Here is a 12948-nt window from a genome sequence, read left to right on the forward strand (position 1 = left end):
CTGATACATTTTCAAAAAAAGATGAGGATGGGGTAGGATAGGAGCTTGAGCAGCATGGTGGCTACTGGTCTCTGTCCGCAGCCCTACCCCAAGTTCAGCACCGCACACCTTCCCCTTACTAACAGTGTGTGTGGCAACTGCAACCATGTACTGAACACCTGTGTACCAAGTACTTCGACAAGGTTGGAATGGGAGCTATCTCATTTATTTCATCAGCTTTTATTACTTGGCTTGCAAATCAAAACATCTCATAACAATGCTCTAAAATACAATATAATGAGTTTTTCATTCATTTTCAATGAATTTCTAATTAATGAAAAAAAAATCATTGGCAGCTTGGCTTTATATTATTAATATTAAATCGAGCTACTATAGCTAATTTCCCAGTAGAGACCTATCCCAAGTCTGAGCCTACATGGTGGGATGGTGAGGTGTGCTGTCCTACAAAGTAGAAGTACAGAACGAGAATAGACACCCAACAACAGTGACAGGGAGCCCTTGCTCAGGCTGAAGGTACAACATGGTAAGAAGGTAACTCCAGGGGTTAGAAAGACAAAGGGAAAGACAGGATTAAGTTCACAGGCACAAAAGACCCTTCCTTTTCTCTGTTTCAAGTCCTTTCCACCTTTCAAGGCTCAAGTTTAATTTCCTTCTCTTCTCTCAATTCCTGCAATTCTTATTCTGAAGCAAATAAATCAATACTCAATTATATATTGTCTTCATTGTTCTCTATTGTTTTCCCATTAATTTTTCTTACAAGAGTGACAGATCCTTAAGAACAGCATCCACAAGTCTATAATGCCTCACTCAGTGCTCACAACAAGCAAAGCTTCTGACTAAAAGCCATCCAAATTGTTTTCTATTTTGATTAATGGCTTACTAAAATACTACTTAGAATACTTATCTCTACTCAAGACAGAACTTTTGGAAAAAATGGCAATCCGTTTGTTTTCTAAAATGGACCCAAAAAGGTCGATCCATCTAGTTACTGTCATTCGGAGCCGATAAAACTGACTTTAAAAAGTTTAGATATTTCAGGGAGGCAGAATGTTATGTTAAATTTTTATGCAAAATAAGGATCTGGGACAACAGACAAGGCCATAGTTTTGCTTTCTGTCTGGCGGCAGGCATCAGCTCAAAGATCAGCCAAGACAGGTGCTTACAAGTACATCCAGGAGATGTATGGAGAAGAGCAGTCTGCTGTAATGAGCTTTCTTCTCAGGGTGCGCTGCTGGCAGTATGGCCAGCTCTCTGCGGTCCACAGGGCCCTCACCCAATCCAGCCTGATAAAGCCCCCAGACTGGGCACAAGACCTAGCAAGGTTATGTCATATATCAGATTCGTGTGCGCCACAGTGGTTGCAAACACTCAGTTCCTAAGGGTGCAACCTAGGGCAAGCCTGGCCATCACGGTGCTAACCGGCCAAGATTGGCCCAAAGCCTTTAGTCGGTTGCAGATGTGTGGCTAGACCACCGTGGGGCTCTGAGAGTCCTGAATTCTAACTGGGTTGGCGAAGATTCCACATACAAATTCTTTGAGGTTACCTTCATTGATCCATTCCGTTAAGCTCTCAGGAGAATCCTGACACCAGTGGATCGCCGAACCAGTCCACAAGCACAGGGAGACATGAGAGCTGACATCTGAGGCCACGAGAGATATGGCCTTGGAAAGGGTCACAAGTTCCACCACAGTTAGTGGCTCTCGCTGTGCGGCATGGAGGAGACACAATATTCCCCAGCTCCACCATTACTGCTAATGTAGGTCATGTTTGTAAAATTCTTACCTAATAAACAATTTAGGACAGTCATGTCTGCTTAAAAGTGTTCTTTAATTTGTCTGTTAAAATGAGTTGTCTGCAGATTGTTCCATAAATGCACTGTCAAATTATGAAAGTCAAAGAAGGATAATGTTTGAAGACTGTAAGTGATGGTGTATCTTGTTTCTAATAAGATAAACACTTTTGTCTTTGCTTTATCTTATTAGGGAGTTTATATGTGGGTGTTTAAAATGCTGTTTGGACTCAGATATCACCTCATGCCAGAGTGGCCAAAATGAACGAATCAGGAGACTATAGATGCTGGAGAGGATGTGGAGAAACGGGAACCCTCTTGCACTGTTGGTGGGAATGCAAATTGGTGCAGCCACTCTGGAAAACAGTGTGGAGGTTCCTCAAAAAATTAAAAATAGATACACCCTATGACCCAGCAATAGCACTGCTAGGAATTTACCCAAGGGACACAGGAGTACTGATGCATAGGGGCACTTGTACCCCAAAGTTTATAGCAGCACTCTCAACAATAGCCAAATTATGGAAAGAGCCTAAGAGCCTAAATGTCCATCAACTGATGAATGGATAAAGAAATTGTGGTTTATATACACAGTGGAGTACTATGTGGCAATGAGAAAGAATGAAATATGGCCCTTTGTAGCAACGTGGATGGAACTGGAGAGTGTGATGCTAAGTGAAATAAGCCATACAGAGAAAGACAGATACCATACGTTTTCACTCTTATGTGGATCCTGAGAAACTTAACAGAAACCCATAGGGGAGGGGAAGGGGGGGAAAAAAAAGGAGGTTAGAGTGGGAGAGAGCCAAAGCATAAGAGACTCTTAAAAACTGAGAACAAACTGAGGGTTGATGGGGGGTGGGAGGGAGGGGAGGGTGGATGATGGGTATTGAGGAGGGCACCTTTTTGGATGAGCACTGGGTGTTGTATGGAAACCAATTTGACAATAAATTTCATATATTGAAAAAAACAAACAAAAAAAATGCTGTTTGGTATAATAGGTGTAAAATAAATTCTGTAAAAGTAGAATGCAGAAGGTAGCCACGTGGGTCTGTAGGTGCGTGTAATGAAACCTACACTTCACTGGGGTGATACAACGCCCTGCTGGTTTCCCCTCAAATGGCTGTTTTTAGGGGTTTGGTAAGAATAAGCTTTTTAAATTGGATTTTGCTTGGAAATGTGAAGAATATCCTTATCCTTTATCATGATCATATGCAGAATAATAAAGTTAACCAGGGCCAACATTTTTAGGTTTAATGCAATATTCCATTTATGTAACTGCTGCTTCTGAAAGAATTGTTTAAAAGAATGCCACCACTTTTAGGAGAATTAAATAAACCTGTTGTAAGAAGGTTCTCTTACAAATAAAAATACCACTGAGGTTCACATAGAAGGTGGAGTCTCCTGATTCTATCCCATGATTCCATGGGATGTGTAGGAGACTGAATTTCATACAAAATCGTCAGTAATGCTATTTACACCCAGTGTATATTAAAACTGATAGAAACTGGGGGCACCTGCATAGCTCAGTGGGTTAAGCATCTGACTTTGGCTTAGGTCATGATCTCATGGTTCGTGGGTTTGAGACCCACATCAGGCTCTGTGCTGACAGCTCTGAGCCTGGAGCCTGCTTCAGATTCTGTGTCCTCCTCTCTCTCTGCCCCTACCCCACTCGCGCTTTGTCTCTCTCTCTCCCTCTCAAAAGTAAATAAAACATTAAAAAAATAAACTGACAGAAATTGAACATTAGGTAAACAAGATAAATTTACCTCAAGATTCCTTATCTAGTAACCAATGCTAGGATTGGTAAACGGTAACCATCAGATAACCTTTTAAGTGTGAGGATAAAAAATTAAAGCTGGCTTTGATCAGATTTTTTTTAAAAAGACTGCAAGCTTTACCTACATTATTTAGGCAGTGTAATTTAAGAAACAGATTTCTGAGCTGATTTTTTTTTTGAAAAATGTAATATAGATATTATATAGATTTACAAACACAAATTGACAAAAATAATAAATGAAATCATTGACACCCTTCAAAAAAATCTGAGCTAATATATACAGGCTTCCTTTCCCTAACCACTAGTATTTCAAAACCTAATTATTTAGAAAGTCTAAAATAAATATGACACTTAGAAGGAGCATTAAAAAAAGGTGTACAGTATCTTCATTGTCTCATTGCAGATCAAATTTAAATTGTGCTCACAGGTAAAAATCTGGGCAGATGGTTTATAAAACGTTAGAATAAGTGCAGAAAAACGGTATTATTTCCATATGACTGCTACAGTAAGAAATCTGCACCGAATTTAAGAGTACCTGCCAGAAATGAATACTGTGAAAACTACAATAGACATCTTGTATCAATACATTTCACATGCTTCAAGCTATCGGCTATAAACACCAAATTATTCTTACCTATGCAATGCTTGGATTGCCAATTATCTGTGAGGAAAAAATTCAATGTTATCTAGACTGATTCTCTTTCACATCCATATGTTCATTTGCATACATAGGTCATTCCTAACCTTGTAGATACTTCTCAACAATTAGATTATGATAGTGGACTACTTTCTAACACCATATAGAAAAACAAACTCAAAATGTATTAAAGATCTCTACTTAGGATTAAATGTGAGACCTGAAACCATAAAGTTCCTGGAAGAGAACATAGGCAGTAATTTCTCTGACATCAGCCACGTCAACATTTTTCTAGACACGTCTCTTAAGGCGAGGGAACTGAAAGCAAAAATAAACTACTGGGACTACATCAAAATAAAAAGCTTTTGCACAGCAAAGTAAACCAGCAAGAAAACAAACTGAATGGGAGAAGATATTAGCAAATGATATATGTGGTAAGGGGTTAATATCAAAAATACGTAAATAACTTATACAACTCATGCCAAAAAAATAATCCATTTAAAAAATGAACAGAGGACTTGAATTTTTCCAAAGAGGACATACAGATGGCCAATAGACACACAAAAAGATGCTCAGCGTCACTAATCATCAGGGAAATGCAAATCAAAATCACAGTGAGATATCACCTTACACCTATCAGAATGCCTAAAATCAAAAAGACAGGACATACATAGCAAGTGTTGGCGAAGATGTAGAGAAAAAAGAACCCTCAGGCACTGAAGGGAACGTAAATTGGTACAACCACTGTGGAAAACAGTATGGAGGTTCCCCCCAAAATTAAAAATAGAAATACCATATGACCCAATATTCCACTACTGGGTATTTACCCAAAGAAAACAAAAGCACTAATTCGAAAAGATATATGCACCCCTACGTTTACTGCAGAGCTATTTACGATAGCCAAGATATGGGAGCAACATAAATATTCAAATAGACAAATGGATAAGGAAGATGTGGTGTTGTGTGTGTACATAATGAAATATCACACAGCAACAAAAAAGGATGAGATAGTGCCATTTGCAACAACATGGATAGATTTAGACGGTAGTTTCCTAAGTGAAATAAGTCAGACTGAAAAAGACAAATACCATATGATTTCACACAGGTGGAACCTAAAAAATCAAATGAATAAACAGAAAGTAGAATCAGACCTATACATACGGAGAACAAACTGAGGGTTGCCAGAGGTGAGGGGGGAGGGGGATGGGCAACACGGGTCAAGGGACGTGGGAGATACAGGCTTCCAGTTAAGCAATGAATAAGTCACGGGGAATAAAAGGTACAGCATAGGGAATATAGTCAATGATATTATAATAGTGTTGAATGGTGACAGATGGTACTAACACTTGTGGTGAATATAGCATAATGTATTAACTTATGGAATCACTATGCTGTATACCTGAAGCTAATGTAACACTTTTTGTCAACTATACTCAAAAAATTAATAAAGTACCACTGCAAAAAAAAATCCACTTATGGTGAAAATAACTGTGGTTTCCCTTTTCAGTGCGGAGCCTAAGAAGTCTATGTTCATGGATGTTACCTAAACTTGTGGTGGTAATCATTTTGCTATATATGTAAGTCAGGTCTTTATGCAGTACGCCTTCAGCTTAGTGCTGTATGTCAACTGTATCTCAATTAAACTGAGGGAGAAAAGAGTCTGTGTTCAGTTCATTTACTTCTAAGATACAAGTCAGACAATCTGAGGGAGGGAGGGCAATGATTTTTAACGCTGATAAATTCAACAAATGATTAAATGAAAACGCTTTTGAGTATTTTAGTTTTAAGAGCATCCACTGAAGTATAACTATTTCTGGACACTAAAACCAGGGTCACTTCCTCTTCATTTAAATAATCCAAAGTTGTTTTATCCTCGTATCCCAGAAGACAGTTTAACCTAAATTAAATGCCTCCTAGATTGTTGTGATAGCTTGAAACCATGGCTCTATAATATGGCTCAACTACTGGTATACTGTGTTGTTGCTCATTTGGGTAGCATTTCCTTTCACTCATCTTTCAGTAGCAAGGGAGAGTTCAATCACATACACACACAGCATTATATGGAAATAAACTGAAACATGCACCTACATAAAGAACTAGACTTCATCTTAGGTTTTAACACAATCAGTGTGCTCTCCTCTCTAGTGAACCAAAAGAGATACCGAAGTTGAACTGTGGCTTTAGCTCAGCCTCTTCAAAAGAGATACAACAAAGGAAATAATTTTGTGGCCTAAAGGGCTTTTTAAATAACACAATGAACTAAAACTCTAACAGAAAACAGAGTTGAAGAAAAAAGAAGACATTGACACAGTAAGTTCAATTTTAGTGAGGAGATAAGCAATGTACTCTATTTCAAACTTACCACAACAGCAAAGAACACCATAAAGAAAAATGATAAACTACTTGTGTAGCCAAGAAAGCCTGTAAAATAACAGTAAAATAAAAAGCAATTTATAAGGAAAGTGTTCCTAACGTACAGCAAAAGCTATACATCTTGGGCATGTTTTCTATTACAGTGCTTGGTATCTGGGGCTTAGGGCTGAGAATAACAACATTCCAACTATCTGTCACAGATCATTTATGCAGCTCTGTACAGCAGAGTTGGAACAGGCTTACCACTAATGGTACACTGTAAGGAAAGGCTGCTCTTTAATGTTCCGCTGTAAAGATTTTATTTTAGTAGGGCAGACAAAATACTACTGCAAACCAAGTAATGGGCTAACTAGGCAAGGCTGAAGGCTGAACAACCTAAAATAAGTCCGAGTTCAAAATTATTCACCACTACCACCCTTCTGCTAAAAATGTAGTACTGTGAAATTTAAAAACCCCTTAACATTATCTTCTCTCTCTTCCAAACAAAAAAATGTTCTCTTCTCTAAAGACTTACCTATTTTAGGAAGAAGTGCAAGAGGGAACACAATGCCAACACAAATGATTATTAGTAGTATTTGTCCATCAAGATACCAAGACCTATTAGAAAAAAAAAAAGTCCTATTTTAGGCACAGGAATCCACTGTTTGTGTTTACACACACACACACACACACACACACACACACACACACACACACAACCATTACAACCACCCATTAAGAAAAGTCTACTTCCTTTTAGTAAAATACGTTCTAGTGAAATTCTATTATTCTTATTAATGAATCTTCATTTAAGAAAGGTATCAAAATAATGAGATGCCATTTTTCAACCACCAAATTAGCAAATATTTAAAAGTAAGATAATAGTCAATGTTGGTGAGGAGTGACAAGGTAAGCACAAAACTGGTGAAGGTAAAAACTGCATAAAAAAATACAGAAAATCAGAAACAAACATCTAATACCATGACAATTTTTTTTAAAAAAATTTTAAGTTTATTTATTTTTTGAGAGAGAGACAAGGGAGGGGCAAAGAGAGAGGGAAAGAGAGAGAGCACCCCAAGCAGGCTCTGCACTGTCAGCGCAGAGCCCCATGCAAGGCTTGAACTCATGAACCGTGAGATCATGACCTGAGCAGAAACCAAGAGCTTGACACTTAACTACTGAGCCACCTAGGTGCCCTTAAGACCATGACAATTCTAAAACAAATTATGTGACTAGGGAACAATTTCAAAAAAGAAATTTTTGTAAGTATAATAATGGCATGAATACTCAGTAAACATCATAAATATATATAGCATGATAGCAATTTTGAGGAAAGGATAGATTCATTAAAAATGGAAAGGAACTACAACCTATTGATAGCCATCATCTCTGGGTGATAGAATGATGAGTAATTTTTATTCTTTACAGTTTTCTATATTTTTCAAATTATCAAGAAAGAGCATGAATTACCAGGAAAAAAAGTACTATATTTTTCATATAAAGGCATTAGCATAGTAAATGAAATAAAGGCAAGTTAAAAGTGTGTGATGATGTATTTGATTACTTAAGAAAATTGGATGAACATTAAAAAAAAAAAAAAAAAAACGGTCAGAAGGACAGATTTAAAATACCAGAAGCAGATATGTCTATGTGGTAGCAATATGAGCAATTTTTATTTTCTCCTGGTTTACATATAGATGGGTTTCAATTTTCTAATATAAAATACACGTGTATAAGTTTTAAAACGTTAGAGTTAATGCCCCAAGAATTTAATAGTAAAGATTTCACTTTAGTATGTAAAGGACAAACAATTCATGCAAGAAGTATAACTAGTAAATACACACAAAGAAAAATCCAATCTCTGGTGCTAATTTAAGAAATACAAATGAGGCTGTTGAAATTAAACTAGTAAAATTATTTTAAAAACAATATTCAAGGATGTGGCACAGTTGATCTTTCACGCATTGCTAGTGATCTTGTCAATTACTACTACTTCTGGAAAAACAATGACAATATGTAGTAAAAACAATAAAAATATGGTAATCTAAGAAAATAATCTATAATATAAAGAATTCTATGTGCATGAAACTATGAATATAACATTATTATAATATTAAGAAGCTGGCAGGAAGTCCTATATATTTAACAATAGAAAATACTAGGTCAATTAACAGCATATTCAGTGGAATATTATGCAGCTTTAAAAAAAAGACAATTTAGTGAAATGGAAATGATAAAAGTATAAAATATATGGTTATTAACTATGTTTAAAAAAGCTTGAGAAAAATTAAAAGGGAATGAAATAACCATGATTAGGTAAGAGATGGTATTATGCATGATTTTTATTTTTTATCTGCCTTTTCTAAATTTCCTGTAATCATTTTTCACTGAAACATACACATATATACACACGCACAATAGTAACAAAGTAAAATTCATGCCATTATGGGAGCTAGAGTATCAAAGACAATAGGGATTATTTGTCCAAATCATATGGTAGATGCTCTCAGAATTCCCAGTTAGTGAAAATGCATCTTCTTTTTCTACTATGTAGCTAAAGTCTCCCACTGGCCTGTTAAATTAAGAAAATGGATAGGGGCATCTGGATGGCTCAGTTGGTTAAGCATCCGTCTCTTGATTTCAGTTCAGGTCGTGATCTCATAGTCATGAGACTGAGCCCTGCGTCCAGCTCTGCCCTGGGCGTGGAGCTTGCTTAAGGTTCTCTCTCTCCTTTTCTCTCTACACCTCTCCCACTTGCACTCTCAAATTAAAAAAAAAAAAAAAAGAAAGAAAAAAGAAAAGAAAACGGACAAATTCCTAGAACCATACATCAAAATTGAATCATGAGAAATAGGAAATACGAACAGAGCACTAATGAATAAGGAAAATGAATCAGTAATCAAAAACTTCCCAACAAAGAAAAGCCCAGGACCAGATAGTTGTAATGATGAATTCTACCAAATATTTAAAGAAGAATTTATGTCAATTCTTCTCCAACTCTTCCAAAACTCTGAAGAGAAGGGAACACTCCCAAATTCATTTTACAAGGGCAGAATACTCTAATATCAAAGCCAGATAAGGATACTACAAAAAAAAGAAAACTACACATCAAAATTCCGGATTAATACAGATGCAAAAATCCTCAAAAAAATATTAGCAAACTGAATTCAGTGGCACATTAAAAAGATCATAGACCATGATCAAGTAGAATTTATCCCTGCAACACAAGGGTGGTAGGACATATGTAAATCAATAAATGTGACACAGCACATTAATAGTATGAGAGATAAAAATCATATGATCATCTCGACATATGAGAAAAAGCATTTGACAAAATACAATAACCTTTTATAATAAAAGCTTCAATGAACTAGGTATAAAAGGAACATACTTCAACATAATAAAGGCCATACACAACAAACCCATAGCTAACATCATACTCGATAGGGAAAGGTTGAAAGCTTTTCCCTAAGATCAGGAACCACACAAGGGTGCCCAATCTCACCACTTTTCTTTTTTAAAATTTTATTTAAAAAAATGTTTTTTAATGTTTATTCATTTTTGAGAGACAGAGAGAGACAGAGCATGAGTGGGGAAGGGGCAGAGAGAAGGAGACACAGAATCTGAAGCAGGCTCCAGGCTCTGAGCTGTCAGCACAGAGCCCCATGCTCGGCTTGAACTCATGAACTGCGAGATCATGACCTGAGCCAAAGTCGGACGCCCAACCGACTGAGCCACTCAGGCACCCCCCACCCCCTCATCTCACCACTCTTTTTAAACATGGTACTGGAAGTCCTAGCTAGACAGCCAAATTGGAAAAGAAGTAGTAAATCTGTTTTTATTTGCAGATTATACGATTTTATACACAGGAAATCTCAACCAAAAAACTGTTAGAACTATCAACACATTCAGTAAAGTTGGAGGATACAAAATCAACTTACAGAAACCAGTTACATTTCTATACACTAACAACAAAATATCTGAAAAAGAAATAAAGAAAACAATCCCATTTATGACAGCATCAAAACCAATAAAATATGTAGGAATAAATTTAACCAAGGAAGTGAAAATTCAATACACTGAAAACTGTAATACGTTGATGACAGAAATTAAAGACACAAATGAAAAGCTATCCTGTCCATGTTCATAGATAGGAAAAATTAATTTGTTAAAATGTCCATACTGCCCAAAGCTATCTATAGATTTAACATATTCCCTATCAAGATTTCAATGACATTTTTTATACAAACAGAACAAAAGATCCTAAAATTTGTATGGAACCACAAAAGATCCCAGATAGCCAAAGCAATCCTGAGAGAAAAAAACAAAGCATCACTCACACTTCCTGATCCTAAACTATGCTACCAAGCTGCTATACCATTCAAAATAGCATAGTTCTGGCTTAAAATAGACACATAGACCAACAGAACAAATAACAGAGCCCAGAAACAACTCTGTGTCCATATACAGCCAACTAACATTTGACAAGGGAGCCAAGAGTGTTCAATGGGGAAAAAATTTTCTTTAATAAATGGTGCTAGGAAAACTGGATAAACACATAAAAAATAAAAAGGACCCCTATCTTATACCACTCACAAAAATTAACTTAAAATGGATTAAAGACTTAAGTGTAATATCGGACCATAAAACTTCTACAAGAAAACATAGGAAAGTAACTCCTTGACATTGGTTTTGGCACTTATTTTTTGGACATGACATCAAAAGTAGAAGCAACAAAAGCAGAAATAAGTGGCACTACATCAAACTAAAATTCTTCTGTACCGCAAAAGAAACAACAAACAATACGAAGAGTCAATCTATGGAATGAGAGAAAATATTTGGAAACCATATCTTTGGTAGGGAGTTGATATCCAAATTATATAAAGAACTCATACAAAGCAATAGCAAAAAAAAAAAAAAAAAAATGAACAATCCAATGTAAAACTGGGCAGAGGAAATGAACATTCTTCCAAAGACGACATGCAAATGTCCAAGAAGTATATGAAAAGGAGCTCGACATCACTCATCTTCAGAGAAATGCAAATTAAAACCACAATGAGATATCAGCTCACACTTGTTAGTATGGGTATCAAAAAGACAAGAAATAGCAAGTGTTGGTGAGGAAGTAGCGATAAAGTAATCCCTGCGTACTGTTAGTGAGAATGTGAATTGGTTCAGCCATTATGGAAAATAGTACGGACGTTCCTAAGAAAATTAAAAATAGAACTACCATATGATCCAGCGATGCCACTTCCGGGTGATATATCCAAAGGAATACAGGATATGGAAAAGATAGCTGCAGTTCCATATTAATTGCAGCATTATTCACAATAGCCAAGATATAGAAACAACCTAAGAGTTTGTCAGTAGATGAATGGATAAAGATGTGGGATATGTGTGTGTATATATGTATCTATCTATATATATATATATATACACACACACATAATATGCCATATATATAATATACATATGGAATAATGGAATATTATTCAGCCACGAGAAAGAAGGAAATCTTGCCACTTGTGACAATATGGATGGACTCTGAGGGTGTTGTGCTAAGTGAGATAAGTCAGGCAGAAAAAAGATCATTATCGTTTATCACTTATTTGTAGAATCAAAAAAAGCCACACTCACAGAAACAGAGTAGAATGGTGGTTACCAGGGGTGAGGGTGGGGGTGGGCAAGGGAACTGAGATGTTGGTTAAATGGTACAATTTGCAATTAGAGGATGAATAAGTTCTGGGGATCTAATGTACAGCCTTCTGATTGTAGTGAACAATAATGTATACCTGAAAGTTGCTAGGAGAGTAGATCTTTAATAGAACATGATGGAGGGGTTAGTTAACACGACTGTGGTAATCACACTGCAATACAGAAGTGTACTGACATGTTGTACACCTTAAATGTATACAATGTCATAGGTTATTTATATCTCAGTTTAAGAAAAAAGAAAGAAAAGGTTTTCCTCTACATGGGTTTCCACCCCTGGCTTCCGACACGGACTTCATCATGCACTGTGTCCTTTTGTACCCTGGTTTAAGAGGAAGTCCTCTGTAACGTATCTTTCCCGGGTATTGTTGGGTGCCAGCAACTTCCTCTTAAACAGAGCAAAAGAAGGAGCGGCAGCAGAAATAGCACCATGATGATACCTTTCCCTTTTTCACTCTAATTCATGTCTTTAGGAAATGCATGTGTCAGAACCCAAAAACCTATGCGCAAGTATTTCTAGCACTAATGGACCCAAAGATGTGCTCTCTGCATTTGCACATGCCTCTCAATTCCTGTATGCAGGAGGACCTAAGAGCACACATATTAAGAATACAAAATGACGGGGCACCTGCTTGGCTCAGTCGGTTAGGCGTCCGACTTCAGCTCAGGTCATGATCCCA

At 36.7% G+C, this 12948-nt stretch overlaps 1 protein-coding gene and 1 pseudogene across 6 annotated transcripts in view; one reads left to right on the plus strand and one right to left on the minus strand.

Moving 5' to 3' along the window:
- Positions 1-12948, minus strand: part of SLC38A6 (solute carrier family 38 member 6) — a 74233-nt gene that overhangs the window by 26427 nt on the left and 34858 nt on the right. For all 6 annotated transcript variants that reach the window (XM_086709608.1, XM_086709606.1, XM_086709605.1 and 3 more), the window contains 2 exons: positions 7092-7174; positions 6567-6625 (listed from right to left, as the gene is read on the minus strand). In XM_086709608.1, the coding sequence (XP_086565734.1) occupies positions 6567-6625; positions 7092-7174 (142 nt within the window). The remainder of the gene's footprint in view (positions 1-6566; positions 6626-7091; positions 7175-12948) is intronic.
- On the plus strand, positions 55-1806 carry LOC112855041 (large ribosomal subunit protein eL15 pseudogene; annotated as a pseudogene).

Source organism: Puma concolor, chromosome B3 (assembly GCF_028749965.1).
Source record: "Puma concolor isolate L17-30 chromosome B3, mPumCon1.1.hap2, whole genome shotgun sequence".
Classification (NCBI taxonomy): domain Eukaryota; kingdom Metazoa; phylum Chordata; class Mammalia; order Carnivora; family Felidae; genus Puma; species Puma concolor.